This window comes from Tachysurus vachellii, chromosome 14 (assembly GCF_030014155.1).
Source record: "Tachysurus vachellii isolate PV-2020 chromosome 14, HZAU_Pvac_v1, whole genome shotgun sequence".
Classification (NCBI taxonomy): Eukaryota; Metazoa; Chordata; class Actinopteri; order Siluriformes; family Bagridae; genus Tachysurus; species Tachysurus vachellii.
This window is the reverse complement of record NC_083473.1, coordinates 10,408,505-10,430,602: the sequence shown is the minus strand read 5'-3', so window position 1 is coordinate 10,430,602 and position 22,098 is coordinate 10,408,505. Positions and strand designations below refer to the sequence as shown.

Genomic DNA, 22,098 nt, shown 5'->3' with positions numbered 1-22,098 from the left:
TGTCAGACGCTGTTATTTAAGTCACGATAGACAGTGGGAGAGGAAACAAGACCAGCAAGACTCTCAGCATGTAATTAGCGCCCCATTTGAGGCTAATGCACAGCGAGAGCACTGTAATGGCCCTAAATGAGGGCTGACATAGAAACCATTGTCTCTCTAACGATGGATGGTTGAAAGGAAAGGTTAGAATTTTTTTCCCTTCCATTGCACTGACACCACAGGTCAGAGGCTTTATCCTTTCTTAAATGGAAGTCTAAACAATCTGATAAGTTTTATGCAAATCATCTGTTATCCGGGAAACGACAGACACAAAATAACAAAGGTTAAGGCACTCTGTCAAGCATGGAGGAGTCAGTCTAGGGTGCGAAATTTAGTGTTCATTAGAGGTTACGATATTTTTTGCCCCCTTTTCACATAGTATATCAAATGTTTGAAAGTTATTGCTTTTGTTACACATGCATACATTCTGAACATTGTTGTTGATTGCACCTAGTATTTATGGCACTTATAAACCCCTACAAGATGATTAATTCTTCAAAGGATTCTTCATTCCGTTGCAGCATAAAAAAAATTCACCATGTCAACATGCACGAATAAACAAAGAATAGAAAAGACTTTTTAAATAAATTACATTTCAAAATCTAAATTACATTTCAAAATCAGGATCATGTGATCCAGTCATATAACATGCTTATGTCATTCTGGGGCCCTACTCCAAGTCGTATTGGTGTCATGCTGGGCTGTGCTAATGAGAGTACAAGAGAAACGCTGAGTTTTGAAGGGAGCATGAAGGAACTAATTTGGGATAGTATGTGCTTAGAACCGTTAATGACTAATGACTGCGATTGAGGAGAAATGCTAGGAGGATGCAATCAGGCTGATTAATTAGCATCTGCTCTTTCATAGGCAGGATCTTAAAGGAGATAGTGTGTTGTGTCACGAGTTAAAAAGTTCATAGTGAAATCAAAGTTGTACAATCTCTGGAACTGAGCACTTTGTGATAAGGCTGAGGTGTTTGATTCAAGCATGACTTCAAATCCTCTTATTTTAATGTGTGATTTCAAAAAGTCTCACTACATTGTTGTTCTTTTCACAGCATTCCTTTAAAATAGTACTCATTACCTATCCCAAAATGCCAGTTACACTAGCCATCTCTGTAGTTAATGGCCATGTTTGAGGCATGATGTTCATTCTCTGACTGACAGGAAGATAAGCCAACAGCTGGCACCTATGCAATCACACTGAACCTTTTTGAACAAAGCCTAGAAACCCCTAGAGATTCTGAGCCAGTCGTCACCTTCCTCTCGGCTATAAAAGGTTAATTTTCCGAGTGAGTAGCTTCTGTCAGATGTGTTTTTAGTAATGGCTTATGCAATGGAATGGAGCAAAGGCAGTATTTATACACATACCGCATCGTACATGCTATGAGTGGTGCAGATACACATATCATGAACAACTGCAGTATGGTTGAATGTACGGCTCAATGAGCAGTGTAGAAAGGAAACCAGGCTACGGGGTGAGATGTATTTGATATTAATGCAGCATCACAGACTGGTACAAGTGGTTTGATCAATTACACCAGATCAAACCTCTGATGACTTAATTTTCCCAAATGTTGCACTTTACTTATGCAAAACCCCAATGTTTATCTAAAAATATGCTCCTTTTCCAATGTTTTGATCATGTTCTGTGCAATGTTCTGTGTTGAATCTCTATAATCTGATTCATTATAAATGGTTAATTATGTTAGTTAACTTTATCGTTTCAAAGGATATAATGAATACAGTTTAACAAGGGCAGATCAAGTCAAAGCATAAGTTTAGAGAATATATATATATATATATATATATATTACCTATGGCCTCCAAAACAGAAAGCAAGCAAACAGCTCAGAAATGTGTTGGTAACCTCAATTCTCAACCTTACTTAATAGCAAGGCACTACAAATAAATCATAATAACTGCTAGCTCTGTCAGTGGATTTCTGACATATTTTTTAACATCTGCATTTTCTCTAAGATGGTGCCAGCTGAAGAAGAGCAAGGAGTGGTATAAATGTCACACATTCAAATATTGTGCTTTTTTATATTAAGTATAACTTTCCAAAGAGGTTCTACTTAGAACCCTCTTAGTAACAGCTGTTCTACACACTGTAAAAGTTTAAATGTTCTCCTAGAAAGATAAAAGAGGAACCAACTAAGCATCTAAATGTATGTGGATTCTGTATGTAGAATAGTTTGATTGCTGTCTGAACTAACCAGTGTTTACCATTATTAGAAATGTTAAAAATGTTAGAGTATAGACATTTTTCTAAGTTTTCTAGCATAAACAGCATAAGAGTAACAGTAGCTAAACCCCCACACTAAGTTTTTTAATTTTTCACTTATTCAATTGGATAGTAAATGGTTTTGTAAATAGTTAAGAGGTTCTGAAATAAAAAGCCTTCTTTTGTAGGATTCTACATAGAGTCTTTAATTGTCTAAGTACAAGGTTAGATCCTCTCATAGAAGTAGGCTATTATTATAATCTTAGCTGATGAAATCCTTTGTCACACGTTTTTTCTCATGACATCTTGAGAGTGCTGTTATGTCAAGACTATCACACTGTAAATCATGATATGTTACAGCCTTAGGGGGATTTTTTTATTTTCATAATTCTTTTCTTCATAAACATTGTTAAATAGGGTTGAAAAGGTTTCACCAAAATTTCCAGACCAGCTGTATCTCAAAACTCCATAAAAGACTTGAAACTATTCCAAACAGATTTGTCATTGGAAAAAGAAAGAGACTTTTCTCAGCCTTGGGACACAAGGTCACACACATTACTAATGTACAAACATTATCTATGCCATAATCCTAAAGTACTTCTAAAATTGTTGCAAGGTATGTACCTACACACTTTGACACTAAGATATAATTCAACATTTTTTGATATATAACATGATCTTTGGACACTCGTCCAATATAGTATCCATGTCATTAACTGTTGTCTGTTACTCCTCTCCCAGCATGGAGTAGCATGATTGTTTGTGCTTGTTGTATTTTCTACTTGTTGCAACAATAACTCTATAGAAGCTAAATGGTTAAGCACAAAATCTTAAAATGCAAACAAAACAATGGTACATCATCTTCTGCAATTTTTTAATGGTTCATTATTTGGAAAAGTAATTATTGGTTTTTAATAAAATATGTATGGAGATGAGTTTATGAGAATTAGTATTTATTGTATGACAGATATATGTATATGGTTGCGGTCTTGGACACCCTCTCCTAGTGACATTACTTATCAATAACTCGTTGCATAGCAGTGTTGTCTGTCACTGGGCACAAAATGTGCATACACATCACATGATGACAAACTCAAATGGAATATGTTTAAAAATGACTTTATTGGACTGTTTTTGGAAGGCTTACCTCATGCAAGTGTCAATAACAACAAAAAAGATTGCAGCACAGAAATTCGGCACAGTTAATTCGGGCTCAGCCAGTGCTTCTTTCTGTTTACTCCTTGATTCCCTTAGAGAATTTAGAGAATTGATACATTCTTATAGTGGGTAGACTTTGGTCAATTTTCAGGTCATGGGTTTTAAGATGGAGCATCTAGAAAGCAAAGAGGTAATCAGTTAGAGTATTGGGAAGCATCCTTTGGGCCATGTACAATTTGGATCACAGATGTTGATAGACTTTGCTGAAAGAGCAGTGCCTAAGCTAGATAAACACCAAACTGTGGTGCATTCCAACCCTGGAGTCACTCTGGAAATTGATAAGCCTCCATTTGCTGTGTAATAAATACAGGTTAAAATGCTGAAACTGATAACTGTTATTTATCATTCTTGGCAATATAAGTGAAAGATGAGAGATTTTAATGTTTAGTATTTTTGATCAACACTTTCTGTGCGGTGTCCCTTCACTGGTGTCACAACTGTAAATCATAGATGCGTGTAAGCCTCTACTCACCATGACCGCCAAATTAGGCTCAGTTCCAGCTGTTGTAATTTCCACAATGAGGCCTGTCGCTAATCTCACTGCAGCCATTTAAAGGGTTCAGTAGCTAAATTCATACACTGGAATTCAGAAATGGCACAATCTATTTAATAAAATGTGCTCTGTATTTGCATCTAAGAAATTCCTCCGTACATCTGTATGTAAATGTACTTGTTTCAATGTAGTAAAAAAAAGAAAAAGAATAATGTGTTCCAGTCTGAAAGCCTTGAAATGTCCAACTATATTACTATATGGCTCAGTCTGACAATTTCGAAGTGTGCTTTTTGTATTCAGTCACCTCAGTAGAGGGTTGGGAGTATTTTTGCAAAGCGGATGTTAAAGGAAGTTCTATTATTACTGGACCAACAGGCTGAATCAGCAGTGGAGCTATGAAGTTTATAAAGTCAACCGTTTACAAATAAAAAGACTATAAATGTGATGTTACCTGTGCAATAAGGGTTCCACCAAGATAAATGCCTCTAAATGTCAGGCTGGGTGTCTCGCCTTAAACAAGATTGAGCCAGTGCTGAAATGTGTGTAATGATTCCTTATTGTGACACGGCTAACTGAAAAAGTAATTAAAATAAAAATATCTAAGAGATGCAAGAAGAACAAGGATCTGATTTACCATGGAATTAACTTGTATTCTTAAACCTTAGAGTCTTTAGAATCTTCTAACAGCATCGATTTTCCCCTTCGTTACTAAATGAGATCAAAGTAGGCATGCATTTGGAATAAACAAACAAACAAACAAACTTCCTTAGCTATGTGTGGGAACTTATAAATCTTCAAGAGCACCACACTGTCCTTGGCCTGAACAAATCTCTCTGAAGTCGTGGTTGATTTTTTTCACTCACCAACAGCGATAGCTCTGCCTGGCTGTGACAGATGCATTTAAAAGGATGGGTTAGGAAAAAATATCCAGGATTTTAACCACTAGAGAGAAGGCATTTAAATATAGCATTCCAATAAGATATGCAGGAAATCCCCAGCAGTGTCGCTCTGACCCCTCAGGAGCCTCATGCTGGGAATAGGATTGCCCTGAAATGGGTTTTCACAGATTGTGTGATTAAGTGAAGCCAAACAGATTTCTCCAAAACTGGAGTGGAGGGTGAGGAGAATGTGGGTGAACCCCATTTGAATAATGATGTTAGTTATCTGTGGAATCAGATTGACTGTGTGATTGATGGCCAACTCCTGGGAGTCACACGGAGGACGACAAGAGTGATTTTTCAAGAGAAGACGTCACAGACTGCGCTCTGGTGAGCCACTGTTGTCACAGATATTGTAGAATCGAGTCTGCCTAATGTCTCAGGTTACAAGAGGAATAAAGAAAATACAAGCATCACTTCAGGCAAAGAGAAAGAATGTGGATGTATGTCTTGTTTTGATTTCTGGTTTGAGTTAATATGAATTTAATTCCCTAATGTCATGACTCTGGTTTCTGTGGCTTCTTATGTGTATCAACAATTCATAAAATAATTCATGTAGACCACCGACATCCAACCAACGCAACATTTCTAGTTGCCTGTGAATTCAGAAAGAATTCGAAAGACATATTTCCACAGAAAACGTATTTATACATCAATCAATCTAGCCAGTGCTCAAACCCTATGCTAATATACGTTCAGAAAATCTTTAACAAATGGACATACAAAATTCTGTCTGACCTTTCAACACTCTTCACTGAGAAAAGACGCAACAGTGCAAGTTGACAGCAGTCCAGTCAAGAGGAAAATAAAATTTTATCAAATGCCAATCAAAAACTGTACAGCTGTACAACCTTCAGAATATGTAGCATTTCAGCATAAAACAGTGTGGATTGCACTATGACCATGTTTAAGAACGAAAATCAGCAATAAAACCTCATCAATGGTATAAACTAAAGACTAACATATAATTTCTAAAACAAAAGGTCAGCAAAAGTAAACCTGTCTTGTTGCAGTCCAATTGGCAACACATTAAACATGCTTAAACTGAAATATTTCTTATGTGTGTAGTTATGTGTGTGTTATTCTGGTGTAAATTTTTTGTTGGCGCTCTATTTTTATGGTTCATTCTCATATGTTCTGCTCTGATGTCATTGCTTGCGCAGGTACTGTAGAAGAGGGGAAAAAACTCAGTGATCTCAGCATGGGTTAGATTGATAGCTTCTAAAAACAAATGTGTAAGAGCCTTTTTTTTTTCAATAAACTCTTTCCAGTGATGCTGGAAAATTCACAGTAATGAGAAATTCAGTGTTGAAGTAGTAAAGGCAGTAAACACTGGACTCAGAGTCCCACAATGCAATACAGCTGTTATATCAGATTATATCAGAAACTCATCTGGGCTGGTTAGCAATGTACAAGATGAGTATGATGGTAATAGCATGACACCTGGAGCTGTGAAATTTTCTTCCTTTGTATAGTGTAACTGCACATTTTACTGTTTATATGGTAATAAGAAAGTTCAGTCTAGCCCCTTATGCATGCATGAGCTCACAGATGCCCATAATTGGCTAGTGTCACTGTGAGTGATAGGGGTTTACCACCCCTCTGTGCTCATAGCCAATTTTGCTCTCTTGGGCTCATGTCCATTGATGGATGTAGCATAATCTGGATGCAAACTCATGATCTCCAAATGATAGGCCAAACACTTTTCTGTCGCATCTCTCAGGAGCGTTGAGATTTTTAACCCACTACATCTAAACCCCTCATTTGTGAAAATGACATTGTAGATACTGAACAATGTGCTTTGGAATAAATAAATAACTATAACAAGCTAAAGGTTATTAAAGGGTTTAAGTAAATATCAGATCTAGAATAAAATCTTAAAGAATTGATTGAATATACAGTATGGAAAAATAGGAATGAAATAATCAAGGCAATTTAGTAGAATGCAAATAACGTAGTAGACAATGTTGTGGTTTAATTGTGAGAGAGAACGACAATTACAGCACCAGACAATCCAAACATGCACTATGTAATTTGTAATGGAGCCTAATGGCTAATCAGCATTTTTAAGTCAAATCAACTTTGCAGGCAGCCGTTAAAGAGGGCCATTAAAGGCCAGTTCCATCGGGATGGCCCCTGCAAAGTCAGATTGCTATGTGACAGGTGATGTATTCACCTGTCACATAGCAATCTGACTTTGCAGATAGAGGGCAAGGGGGCAAGGGGGCAAGGGGGTATGTGCACAGTATGCAAATGAAAAAGGTTTATCTCTTTATATTCCCTCTATAAGGTTTATTATCATTAGAAAAGATCAAATGATGCTTAATATATTAGTAAGTCCAAATTTTTACTAAAATATATTTTAGCAACAGGGGGGCACGGTGGCTTAGTGGTTAGCACGTTCGCCTCACACCTCCAGGGTCGGGGTTCGATTCCCGCCTCCACCATGTGTGTGTGGAGTTTGCATGTTCTCCCCGTGCCTCGGGGGTTTCCTCCGGGTACTCTGGTTTCCTCCCCCCGGTCCAAAGACATGCATGGTAGGTTGATTGGCATCTCTGGAAAATTGTCCCTAGTGTGTGATTGCGTGAGTGAATGAGTGTGTATGTGTGCCCTGGGATGGGTTGGCACTCCGTCCAGGGTGAATCCTGCCTTGATGCCTGATGACGCCTGAGATAGGCACAGGCTCCCCGTGACCCGAGGTAGTTCGGATAAGCGGTAGAAGATCAATGAATGAATGAATATTTTAGCAACATTTTAGCAAAATGTATTTCAGTAAATTTTCGTGAATTAGTATTTTATTAAATTGTCTTTAATACTATTTGTACAGTATTTGACAGTTTTCTGGAAAGACGGCAGTCTGTGATGCTGTTTGTGGCTTGGAAATGTTGCTGTTATTTTTATTTGTTAAATAAATGTCTTTCAAAGCTGAGGAACCTTCTGTGCAAAAAATATATTTGCAAGGTAATTATCTTGAATGTAGTCTAAAAGATTATAAGAAACCATAAATTTGTCTGTAAAAAAAGCCCATGCCTATGCCTTGCTGAAATCTCCATTAGTTGGGTCTGCCGAAGTCAGTTGTGACGTGACGTCACGTGAGGCTAAGTATGGTGACCCATACTCAGAATTTGTTCTCTGCGTTTAACCCATCCAAAGTGCACACACACAGCAGTGAACACACACACACCGTGAACACACACCTGGAGCAGTGGGCAGCCATTTATGCTGCGGCACCCGGGGAGCAGTTGGGGGGTTCGGTGCCTTGCTCAAGGGCACCTCAGTCGTGGTATTGCCGGCCTGAGACTCGAACCCACAAGTTGACAAGCTATGGTATAAAAGATTGCAAGACTGCTGTGAATTTTTTCTTGTCATTGCATACACTTTTTTGTGTTACACTTCTCTATTATAGCTGCTCTTTAAGCCCTGTGTACTCTATTTTGCATGAATCATTCTCAGTTTTTCTCTTTTCTTCTTTCACCTGCCATTATTAGCGTTAGTTGACTCAAATGCTGTTTTGTGCTGGAGCATTGAAATAAGGTACAGTAGGTCCAAATGATAATCTGAGATCCTTTTGAAAGAGAGAATAAGATACTTTAGATATCGCTAGAGATAAATGATATACATTATTTTAAAGGTTTTACCCAGTGAGCTGAACACTTTTGGGCAGAACATGTGAATTTGTACTGCGCGCTAATGATCAGTGTGTCCTCACCTAGACCGACGCAGCATATGTGAATATTTCAGCTGAATCTAAAATGGGCTCCACCTGCCAGGCCCCTCAGTAACTCCTCTATCATTCTCTTTCATCTCCATCGCTTGCTCAAAATATTTCACTAGTGAAGTAAAGGGCAATCAGGGGGCCTGAATGACAGGATTCTGAATTTGCTTTAATTCTGTATTTACATGAAATATTTCTTAACCACAGGTAGTTTCAACCTTGTTGTCATCTTCCCACATGCCCAGTGACATATGAGCTGTAAATGGGCTGTAAGTGTTGCACGATCTTTGGTACCCAACCAAGTGTACCATCCTGTCCTAGGCGTAACTGTATCACTTTATGCACACATGGCTTTCGTGCATCCTTATCTCTAAAGCCAGGAACCGACAGAAGGCATAAAACATGGCTTAAAAAAAGGATCATGCAATGAGTAGGAGTAATGAAATTGACTTGCCTAGTGTGGTGTGACTGATTACTTACAATAATGTCTACTGGTTCAGGAGCTTTAGTGCTTGCAAATTCAAGAGAAAGAAGTACAGCACTCTTTACAATTCAATATTCAATATTCACCGTTATCCAAAAGAGGAAAAATATTTAGGTACCAAGTACAAAATATTTAGATTCAAACAAAACACAGTCTCTTTTCTTTTCTTCATCTGTGGTTGGATTTTATTAAGTGATTAACATTAATAAACTTCCGTATTCCCGATTATACTTTAGTAAATTAAATTTTGAATTTTATTTTAAATTGTTTATGTTGAGCGTATTTGCATCCACATAGTTCAGCTCACTAGTTGACTCACTATTTCTACTGTATCTTTATTTGCATAAAATTGACCCCCTTCTTTTACTAAAGTCACAACTTTTCTTAATTTTGTGAATGAATGTTAAATCATATCCAAAAGTTCAAAGTCATACATTGTAGATAATAATATGTGCTTTATTACTTATAGGAAATTCTGTAGTTACTTAAATGACCACCTTGCATCCCTGTCTGCTAGATACAGTAGCAGGAAGTTAAATGATACACACCATCAGAGATGTAATAATTCCAGGCCCTGCCATCACTTCCATATTACTGCACTCTGTGTGCAGGCTGGGGATGATAATAGCAATGAAATCTTCCATGACGTATCTTGTGCCATTTTATCCCATTTCCTCTAGAGAGATTTAGTAAGAAAGCTTCTTGTAGTCTAGTCTCTGTGTTCATATAAAACACTTATTAAGGCACTTTCTGCTGGTCAGCTCTCTCACTATGCCTCACTGGACAGATCCCTAACAGGCTCTAAAAGGGTGTTTTTTAACATTTGGCTATCACATAAAACAGACCATGGTCAGCAGAAGGCAGGTAACAATAAGTTCTCCTTCTCATAGCACCAAAGTTTCTCTTGCCTCAACAACAATCTAGGACATACAGCAAAACTAGCTAACAAGGAGCTAAATGTTTACTTTGCTAAAAGTGCTAGAAATGCTCTATTGTTACAGTTTCTATATTTGAATTGACTACAGTTATGACACCATCTTACCATCTGACAATGAAAGGACATTCTGCACTTGTACTTATTGGTCATATTTCTAGAGCAGTAAGATGATATTCTTGGCTTGTACTGTGGGTGTTGGAAAGGACATCCTTTAGACTTGAACCCAACAAAATAACATCTTGGGGACATCCATGAAACAGGAAGTAGGCACACCTTTCATTTGAACCTTTCACCTTTCAAGATACTTTACTGTACTTGACACTATAAGTATCTGGTATATGGTAAGATTAGTTAAGGCTATCAGCTATTGATCGACACTAGGCAGTGTTAAAGATACACTGTATTAGATATATTAATCTATACTTACACGTACCTAGAATGGCAAGGGCTATCCTTCAAGAACAGGTGTCCACCTTTGCTGTGATCGCTTCATGTAGGTCTGCACTCCTACTCCTAGAGGACTAGATAGGAGAAGAACTAAAAAGAAATTAGCAATAACTAAATGAAGTATACTGGATGGGGTCAACATGGTAAAAACCTAAAAAGATGGACATTATTTTAAGTAATTTCCTCCAAATTAGGTCTTAAGAAAAGCTGTGAGCTGTCTGATCATTTTTAATGCGTCTTAAAAGTTCCAAAAGATTTATAACGATGATGTAATAGCGCAAGTAGAAAGGTCAACTCACTTCTGTTTGTACAGTATCTAAAACAAGGGCGTGCTGAAGGCTGTAGGTTTCTGTGTGGTTTATTTTCTACAGAGAGGGAAGTTGATGTCTCGGTGGGAGGCAAGGTGGGGCGCTGGGCTTTGCTCCTAGAGCAGGTGTCACTAAATGACAGATGGAAGAGATAGAACACAGAGTCCTTGAGCTTCTCCCGCAGCTCCACATGCATGTCTCAGCTCCACAGGGATTCCACTGCGCCTTTCAGTGTCCTTCAGTGCATGGCCATGACCTTCCCTCACACATACACATGTGCAAACACACACACGTGCAAACACACATACAAGCAGTCCTGCAGACACATATTCTTGGAATGCATGCACACATTCGCAAGCAAAGAAGTGTTCACCAATGCATACATTTCTTGCACACTTTTTTCTTTCTCTCTCACACATGCTCACACAGAGTGGCACAGCTTGTTCTCCTCCACCCACACTCTCACACTGGGAGGGCACACACACACACACACACACACACACACACACACACACACACACACACAAAGGCTCAAGGACATGCAAGCCATTGAGCATACCAGTTCCATCACTTTCATCCTCTCTCACACTGTCACACATACACTGCAGATTTTTGCATAATGCAGGCCATTTTAAGTCACGGTCAGAGCTTTTTCAAAATGGAGCATCACATCCTCTCTTCTACCTGTTTTAGAATCTTGAATGACAGAGCAGTGTCAGATTGTAGAGAACACCCTTGAAGTTTGACAATAGAAATGCTGCTCCATAGTTGTTACCTAGATTGAGCATAGAGAAAGCTTTCTACTAACTGAAGCTTCAGCCCAGGTTTTATAGTTTGCTGTGTACAAAATCATACCCAATGGAGTTACAGAAAAATAATCTGTTGTTTGATGTGCTGCAGCCAGTCATGAAGCAGAGTTATAGCTACCACCCCAAAGTTGATTATTTTCCAATAAGAAGCATTTATTTGTCACATTATAGCGGTGAAATACTTTGGATGTTGGGGTCAGAGCACAGGGTCAGCCATGATAGAGAACCCCTAGAGCAGAGAGCATGCAACATGCATGTAGAACCCAACAGTGGCTGCTTGACAGTTCTGGTGCTTGAATCCCGATCCTCAACTCTTAACTTCTTGAGCCACCACTGCACTATATTAGCATGTCCCAAAGTGTTTTATTCCACTTTCAACAAATCAGTTTCAAATTTCCTATTAATGAAATAATATCATAAACACATTTATACACATATTTATTATGTTTAATGCTGTCATTCTCTTAGCAGCCTTTATTTTTCTTCTCTAGAAAATAATAATAATAAAAAAAATAGCTTGCCATGTTTATCAAGATGTCCACTGTCTTGAAAATCTAAAGTTACAGCTCCACTTCAGTTTGATAGTGTCATGGATGGCTTTCCTGCCTGTGCAGTAAGGAGTGTTCCAGTAGCGGTATGTTTATGTCTTGTGCCATATGTCTTTGTTTTTGTTTATTGCTCATGTGTGTTTGCCCTGCCCAGAGCCTTAATCCATTCCTGCCTCTGCACTCCTGTTCCTTGTGTCTGTCTCACTGATTGTCCTCCCTATATACTGTATACCTTGTGCTTGTTGTTTTCTGAGTCCTTATTGTGTCTCCTGGTTTCTGTTTTTGTTTTGTGACTTTAGTTGCCTAATCTTTTCTTTATTGTTTTCCATGTGTTTGTAATTTTGTTGTTTTACTTAATGAACCCACTTTTTTATCCCTGCATTTGGTTCTGATTCTGCTCCGTGGAGGCACCCGTGCCCTGACAGTTATATAAGTGCTGAAACTGAAGAGTGTCCACCATGCAAATCCTTAAGCATGTTGTTACTATAGAAACAATAGAACTTGTATTATAGAAGTAGTTTTCAGATCAACTGTAGTTCTGATCGGGACAAAGTGGTTATTTAGGATGAATGAATTAATGACAGTGTGGTGGTTCCATATAAAAAGATATCAATACTATACCCAAGAAGCACCTTTTGCATAAAATATGGCCCGGGGGCTTTAGAATATTGATCCAGAATAAAGTTATCAAGCCTTTATCTTATATAGAACAGTATTTCAATCATAGTAATTTTCCTGTCATACTAGACAAACAAATCTTTTATTTATTTGTTTTTTGTCTGTTTGCAATTATTATATCCAACCATCCATTTTTTGTACTGTGTATCCTACACATGGTTACATAAGAACCTGTAGCACAAGGCAGGGGACACCCTGGATTTGTGTGTGTGTGTGTGTGTGTGTGTGTGTGTGTGTGTGTTTGTGTGTGTGTGTGTGTATATAATATTGCATCGTCTGTATACAGGCATTACTGCATAAGTCATAGTAATAATTCTGTAATTGCATAAAACATACAGCATCTGCAGTTTTTATAGTTTCACAAGTTTTACATTACATGGTTAGTGGCAGTAATGATATGATAAACACATTTAATTGCATTAAAATTCAGCTATATTACCAAGTCCTGCTATACACTCTGACACTGATGAAATATAATTTACAAAGCATCTGTAGTTTTCTCGATTCTATGAACATGCAGAAATGATAAATATCCTGCATTTGCATATTAAAACGTTCTTATTGTTTTTATGATGCAGTATTTTTTTGCCTGTCACATGTTCAGCATAACTAGGATTTTGGAAGATGTTTTTCTCTATTTCTTATCAATAATTCAACAAAATTACTATCAGTAATTTTCAACTCTTTCAAATCTTTTACTATCAACTCTTTCAAATCTATCCACACAAATTAATTTCTGTGAACACATTTAAAAACCAAAAGAAAAAAAACTCCCCTCAATATTAACCGCAGTACGGTTAACAAAGCAGTCCCAGGCTTTTTAGGTTCAAGCCAGCCACCGGCTTGCTATAAACAGATCACAGGGTGATCTTACTGTGCCTGGCTGAACCACTTGCTGAGTTCCTGCACAGTTGGCAGCACAGATCTCCACTGCAATGGCGCAAAGGCTTCTGGGACACAGCTGTCTCACTTGGCGGCATGGCAACTCTGTCACGATCACTTGAGCTAATTAGCCTTAAGAGCTCAGATTAGCAGCGCTGCACGGTGGAGAGATAGCAATGCAGGAGAAAACAGCCTTAATTAAAAACAGATAATGAAACACGTAGGAGCTCAGACCGGAGAAATCTGCAGTGTTAATGTACTCATCAGTAATGCAAGAAAGTGCAGAGATGTATTGGGAACGGCAAACACATACACACCCACACACACAGATTGGTGAAGAAACGTACATACTTTTATGTGTGTGAAGGGAGTTTCTCATTAACCAAATCAAAATTGTTTGCTTGTTTGACAAATGCTGGCAAGAGCAAAAATAATGTATTTTTTTTTTTTTTTTTTAGCAAAACAGGAACTACTTGTCTTTTCTTTTCTTTGTATAACCCTGAATAAATATTTTGGTATTTTTTTGTAGCTCTGTATCATTTACTCCCAGGAGTTCCCATCTTTGCAATTAATTTTATTACTATATAGTTACTGCATAATTCATAGTAGCACCACTTGAATAACTGAACACTAACCTCGGAATTTAATGGACTAATCCACCAGTAGGTCTATAAATACAGGACACCGAAATGGTTTGACTGCATTATTCTAATATCATATATTCTAGCAAAATGTCTGTGATGCAAGATTATCCAAGGAACACTTAATGTGTTGACTCTCCCTAGGCAAAATGTTGACCACAGGGAATAAATGCCGATGAATATCAGACCCAGAGGTTGCTAACGGCATTCAGGATGATATTCAGGGCAAAAATGAATTCACTTTCTGTAAGAACACAACCCAATACAGTGTCACTCAGGATGTGAGGATGTTTCGATTTTCGCCCAACTGCTCCAATTACCAACAGAATATGAAATATGTACCTATATTTCTCTCTTTTGTAAATTTACTCATATTCACTATGGCCCTCGAGTTATCAGCACAAGCTGCCTTTATCTTATAAAGCACAATATTTTAATCCATATAAATATATTTCTCAATACCCTATGTCTCAAAGGTACCACTTACAGCATATCAATTTCCAAATTAATTAAAGAATGACATACATTTGATCCATTTAGTTATACTTAATGTTTTTGATCATCCATGAAACAGTTCCTATTGTTCAACAGATTATTTATTTAATCACAATCCTGTATTTTTACTCCTGGGGTAAATAATTTAAAAAAACACACAGCTTGTCATGTTACTAAAAACCACTAAGACCTTTGTCCTAAAGTCTTTCCCATGTCTGTACTCTTATAATTTATAGTTACAGCACTACCGCTGACCGATAAAAAGCGCTGACACAGGAGACTCATAAAAATATATAATATATGCTAAATATATATCTACTTACAGAAAACTTCACCATATCAACATTTACAAACATACAAATCCCTGTGCATTGTTACAATAAAAACAACAAAGTATTAGGAAAAGCACATCAGAACCGTGCTGTTATAGAAAATCTTTCAAAGACATTCTGACCAATTAGATTCAACCTCTCTACGATATAAAGACTTTAAATCCATTTTAAACTGGTAAAGGGAACAAGGTTGTGGAATGTGAAAGAGGTTTCTGTGTTTGTAAAAAAAAAAAATCATTTCTAATAGAGTAGTGGTGTCTCTTGTCCAGGTATCGATCAGACTAATAAAGGCACAAGTGTGCTATATGAAACACAGTAATAGCTTTGTAATTGTGTAAAACCTACATCATCTAAAGTTGTTTCACAAGTTGTTTAATACAGTGCCAGAAAATGACAGTGTTTATGATACGTCACAGAAATCCCTCATTAAAACGGAGCTATTATATTATATTATATTATATTATATTATATTATATTATATTATATTATATTATATTATATAAAAATGCAATGATATGTCCTGTCTCTATCGGAGTACTTGCAGTTTGATACGAGTTTCCTGAATAAATCTACATTGATCAGATCTGACATGTTTGCTGCAACTGTATACTCTAATGATTTATTGTCCCACGGTTCGATGTCGCCCAGAAGAAGATGGGTTCCTTTTTTAGAGACTCGATTTCGCTTCCTTGTGTTGTCTCAGGGAGTACGTATTTCCCTTGCCAATGTTTCTGTCTCTGGCTTGCTCATAAGAGATCGAAATCCTGCTTTGTGACAATGTATATTTAAAAAAAAAAAGCTATACAAATTGAATTAAATTGAGTTGAATTGAATTGCTTGTTGAAACACTCTAGCTTGATCTTTTTTTTAGGGGTTTCAGTTAAAATAAAGTAGAAGTGGTCCTCACCACTTCCTCCAGAGAAAAGATTACTTTGCTTGCTTTGACAAGCAAAACTTCAAGGATATCTTGCATATTTTCCAGTGTATACCTCAAATATGAAAATCCATAGATATCTAAAAGCTAACATATGATGTAAAGTGAAGCACCACTCAAGGTTACTGACTATGTCAGGTGAAGAAAAAGTCATTTCAATTTACTCAAACAAGATTACTGCAGAACAGAGGAATGTTCTAAACACACAAATTTACAGTTAAATGCAGTTAGACATGACCCAAGTACTATTATTGTGTCCTTACTGTTACGCAGGCTGGAAGGAATTAGTGTTGAATCTATAACGAATTCAGAAATTATGCTGATTTATAGGTTGCGCTAAAGCTCCTGGTTATAGAACTCCTCTTGACTATGCACAGTTGTATAGTCACACTCTCCAGATGAGGATAGGTTCACTTTAGAGTCTGGTTTCTCTCAAGGTTTCCTCCTCATATCGTCTCATAAAATCTCAGCCATTTTAATACTTATGCAAAATGAAGATGCTTTTTTAATACAAAAGGCGTGTACTTCCTCTTAATCCATTCCTGCCACACTGATCAGATTCCATTATCATTTATGGACACAGAAGGGAGAAATTGTGGAAAGTTGTTTTGACCTTGTTTTGATTTATCATATTAAGTTGCACATTAGTAGCAAATTGCATTCAAAAGGTTTATGCTGTGTGCCGTACTATACTACACATTAAACATCAAGTAAATCGATTGTGCTCTGTGTTAGATGAAAAGTACAGCTTCCATTTATCCAGAAATTTTCTGTCATGTACAATATACATCTTTGAGTCTAGAACTGACTGTGGCAGGCGTTTTGGTGCAGACAGTCAGCAGTCAGACAAGACCGGACGTTCCACTAATGCAGTCCAAGCAACAGTAGAGAACTAGACTGAAACACATACAGCCGCTGCTAATGTGCACATTCAGGGACATTAAAAAGCTCTGGCTGCGTCTGTGATGAATGGATAGTTGAGATAATCAGAACTTATTATCTGCTGGTCCACATCCTGCCATCTCTCTCACTGTGTTAATGTTGTACTGTTCTGACCCATTGTCCCTTCTGTCCCACCGCTGCATTGAAACAGACAGCAGCAGACACAGTGGGGGGATATAAAAGAAACAGAATAAGTGAGAAAGCTCATTTATTTTCTTTTTTCCCCATCCTGATCGTGTTAAAGAGAATTCACAGGGTGATGTATTGCATCGTGATATCTAGTCATCTGAAGTCCTTTGATTCGTCTGGTTTTCTTTTTCTCTTTTGTTAGGGGCGACCAAAGACATGGGCAAAATGCTAGGAGAAAAGGAAGAGAAAGACCCTGATGCCGAGAAGAAGGAAGAGGAAAGACAAGAGGCTCTCCGACAGCAAGAGGAAGAGAGAAAGGCTAAATATGCAAAAATGGAGGCAGAGAGAGAATCACTTCGACAGGGTATCAGGGATAAGGTAAGATAACTTCTTACAAATGTATTATCTGTTTAGAAAATATCTGATAATAATAATATAGCAATTTATACATAATATAATAATGTAAGGCTCATTTAAGGCTATAGCTGAGATAATTAAATTCTTCTGGGGTCACGCAATATATTATAGTGCATTTATAAATCTTATATGATAGTCTCAAGGTTACCACCATATTATTACTCATACATACAGTACAGATATGCTTGTGTTGCTAAAAAGAGGTGTGTGCTGAGATAAGCAGACAAATATTTGCCGAGTGGTAGTCTGTGTATCAGGTAGAAAGGACAATGGGATGCTTGTGTTGATCCAGAGGAGGGGAAAAGTGACAGCTTAGCCTTGCTGTGCATTTTGCTTTACACAAACAGACCGAGTATCCTTAACCTCTGCTGTAAAACTGCCACACAGATTTGTTTTTCACAGTACTGGTTCAGAGATGGACACAGAAACAGGCTCTCATCTGTTCACTCATTACATGAAGGATTTAAAGTTCACTGTACTTTATTTAACCAATTTGAAAAATCTATGTTAATTTATTGCCATTTTGCACATAGATTATGTCATCATGTCAACTATCATCAAATCATTTATTTTATTGTATTAACATGGATTACATGGACATATAAATGTTCTTTAGATGCATTAATAGTACCTGAGAAAGATAATAAATGCAGAACATTAATTATACAGAATAACTAGACATAATTTTCACATGCAGGTAATTACACATATACACAACTCATGACACCATTGATAGCACATTTAGTATTAGTAACAATATTTCTGTAATTTAAAAAATCTTATAATTAATCTTATTTTGTTAGGATTATTGTCATTTACTGGATTTTTGGGCTAGATTCACAATAAACTAACACACTCATATAAATGAAATTGCTTTTTAGAAGTATAATGAAGTATGCTCAAGTATAATATTAAGTAAGTAAGACAGGTTTTCTTTGTGGACTTCTAATCATTAGACTCCCTAATGTCTCCCTATCATAATAACTCTTCTGTGAAGACTTTTCATTACATTTTGGCTGTGAGTCTTTTATCATTCAGCCACAAGCAAATTATTGAGCTTAGACAGTGATGTCAGGTGAGGAGACTTGGTGTGCAGTCAGTGTTCCAGTTCATCCTAAAGGTGTTCAGTGGGGTTGAGGTCAGGGCTCTGTGCAGTACATGTCAGTTATTCCATAAAAACTTTGGAAAACATGTCTTCATGGAGCATGCTTGGTACAGGGTCATGCTGGAACGGGTTCAGGTTCTCTACAGCATACAAAGACATTCTATACAATTGTGTGCTTCCAACTGTATAAGAAAGAACCATATAGCATACTTTGGTAAATGGTAATAAGTGATTTATGCCACTCAATAAACAACTGTAAATTTTGGAAAAATAAAATAACAGAGAAAAAAGAGTAAGACCAGTAAGCCATAGAAGATTAAAAAAAGAAAAGACAATTTTTATAATGCTAAATAGGAATCCCACTGTGTGCCAACAGTGAGATTCCCTACTTTGAATAGATGTGTCCTTTTTACACAAGGCTTCTCACTTCCCATTAACACACTTTCCAATGTGGTGACTGTTTCATTGCTTGTTGCAGGTAGTCTATGTGTAAAATCGATAACAGGCTTTGAAATGTTTGTTGGCCCAATGCTGTGTGTATCGTCTGTTAGAATTACTAAGTAGCAGTTGTTAAATGGTGAGGATTTTGTTAGGTTATGTTGGTTTTTGGAGCTAATGGACTATGTGCATGGAAGCATGAAATGGTAAATTATTTCCAACTGTGAGCTAACGGAGTTTGATTAGAACAGATAAAATTTATATGCAAAGCCTCGTAGTGTGCATCTAGAGCATAAAGGAAGGCATTTCTTTGGCTCGCCCCAAGGGTCTAATTTATCACAAGGATTCTGACTGTATTCCGACATTTTCTGAAGATGTGACTGAAATACTAAAGAAGATCCAATGTGTTGAACTTTAGGGTTTTGCAGGAATGTGCTTTAATGTAACTCTCAAGAGCTTAAAAGCCAAGGCTCATCCATGTATGATATTAATGGTAAAACAGTTATTAGTCTACTGAACAGATAAAATATCATTAAATTGTAGGAGGATTTAAGAGGAGACACAGGAACAGTGTGTGTTATTATATATGTTTAATGCGTCAAAGGACCGTCATATGACTCCAAATACTCTGCATTCTAAATAACTAAATAAAAATATACAGATTTAACCACATCCCTTGCCTTACAATCCATGTTTATGTGCTATATGTAGGCAGAATAAAAACCAGATCTATTTATTACACTGTCTCAAAAGAAACAAAATAAATGAATTATCTAATGTTTATCACAACTGTCATAGTATTCATTTTGAAAAAATCTATATCTTTTAAATAGTAAAAAAGAAACATTAAAACCTAAAAAAAAGCCAAAATATATAAGGTTTAATTTTGAGCCACTGACGCTTTGGAGACAGAGTGGGCCATTTGTCATCTAAAACACATGTATAATGAAGTGGTCTTCCCTGCCAGGACTTGGCACAGCATTTTAATCAGAACATTTATTTTAAATGAACAAATGCATGTAATGTAAATGTATTTCTGTGAAGCACTAAGCTAATTGTCAGAGTGAAGGAATTGGGCAGATTTGCCAAGTGGCAGTCTGCCAACATCATGAGCTTATAGTCATGGACATACAGTTGCACTCTTCGGTCATGGGCTTTGAGTCACTGGCTTCAAGTCAAGGGCTTACAGTTATATGCATGAAGTCATGCGTTTAGTTATAGACAAGCAATCACCAAGTTATACAGTTCTATAAGCCAGTAGTTCTCAAGGAGGGTTCCGGGGTCATCAGTGGTCTGTGAAAGAAAGCCAGAGTGTCTGCGTGTTGGTTTTTTTATTTATCTATTGATTTCATTATTAACTTACACACATTAGTATTATTAGTATAGATACATTATTGGTTAAAATTGTAACTTTAATCAAATGGGTTTTATACAAACTTCAACAATTTAAAAACAAGAAGCATAAATAATGACTTGATAACTTGGAAGTAATTTGTACAGTTGGTGGAATGTCAGAAATAAAAAAAACACTATGGTCCTAAAAAATATTGTATACACTTAAATAATATAGACGATATAAAGAAAAAATTGAATAACTGAATAAATGGATGAAAATAAGAAAATAGTTCAGAAAATAAATCTGTTTACTAAATTATTTTAGAGTTAAAGGGACCCCTGACTGCAAACAATTTGAGAAGCCATATTACATTTCAAAGGCAGAAATGAACTTAGACAGGTCTAATTGTTCTAATTGTTGTCTCTTGTATCTTTAGTATGGTATTAAGAAGAAGGAGGAGAAGGAGGCTGAGGCTCAGGCTGCCATGGAGCAGGCGTCTGAAGGCAGTCTCACTCGCCCGAAGAAAGCCGTGCCCACTGGCTGCGGTGACGACGAGGACGAAGAAGAAAGTATTGTTGACACAGTCATGAAGTTCCTCCCAGGTCCTCTTGCAGACATGTTCAATAAGAAGTAACACAGTCATAAAAGTGTTGTTATTAAACCTGTCATTAACGCCATAACATCCACCCCCACAACCCCTTAATCCCTTACTCACTCATTAGTTCCAAACTCATTGGACTCGATGAACATGCCATCATTGAAGTCTTTAATTTGGAGTGTTAGATCCAGAAATAATGCCTAGAATTGTGCACTAAAATTGCAAATATATGTTCCTTTTCAAATTAAAGACACATTTAATGGCAGAGTCCAGACGATGGAATGACAACGTTAATTACACAAGCACCACACATTTTGTTTGTAAATAGCTTATAAAAAAGACTATATATGAATACCAGAATATATCAATATATATATATACACAATTACTAAGAGTAAAAGCCATAATTCTAACTTGGAGAAAGTCCTCCAAACCATATCGTATTTTTGATTAAAGTTTGCTGTTCTGTTAAAGATATTATTGTTAAATTCATGTGGTAGAGGAGTATAATTGTATGTAAAGCACCACGATACCATTTATCATAATGTAATTATTTTAAATTGTAGTAAATGACTGGAAGTCCTGGGAAATGGAAATAAGTAAGGGGGAGGAATCATCGTTTTTATTATTTTTTTTAAGCATGAAGATTTTGTGAATGCACTGTATACCACTTCATTTGACTTTTTAGATGAAATACATTGATATTTAAGGCAATAACTCTGTTTTTTTGATTTTGTTGACTCATACATACTAGCGTATATACATATAAAGCTCTTCCTTTAGAAACGAAAGTACATTTCTTGTGTGTTAACTCATTGTACCACAACTCTCTAAAAGTGTGTTGATGTGGATTCAGGCATGTTAATGTAGTCACAATTAGTGAAAGCATAGAGCTAGGTGCTATATTAAATCAAAATAGCTTAGCTTAGCTCCTACTGTAAATCGAAGGGCAACATTGTGCGCGTACTACTACAATTGGACCAATAGGGCTCAAGATATATATATATAT

The 22,098-nt window shown here is 36.8% G+C and overlaps 1 protein-coding gene across 1 annotated transcript in view; it reads left to right on the top strand.

Moving 5' to 3' along the window:
• Window positions 1–21,806, top strand: part of LOC132856940 (complexin-1-like) — a 36,027-nt gene extending 14,221 nt beyond the window's left edge. The window contains exons 3-4 of the mRNA XM_060886838.1: window positions 17,398–17,573; window positions 20,928–21,806. Coding sequence (XP_060742821.1) covers window positions 17,398–17,573; window positions 20,928–21,125 — 374 coding nt within the window. The 3' untranslated portion in view covers window positions 21,126–21,806. The remainder of the gene's footprint in view (window positions 1–17,397; window positions 17,574–20,927) is intronic.
• Window positions 21,807–22,098: the final 292 nt, after the last annotated feature.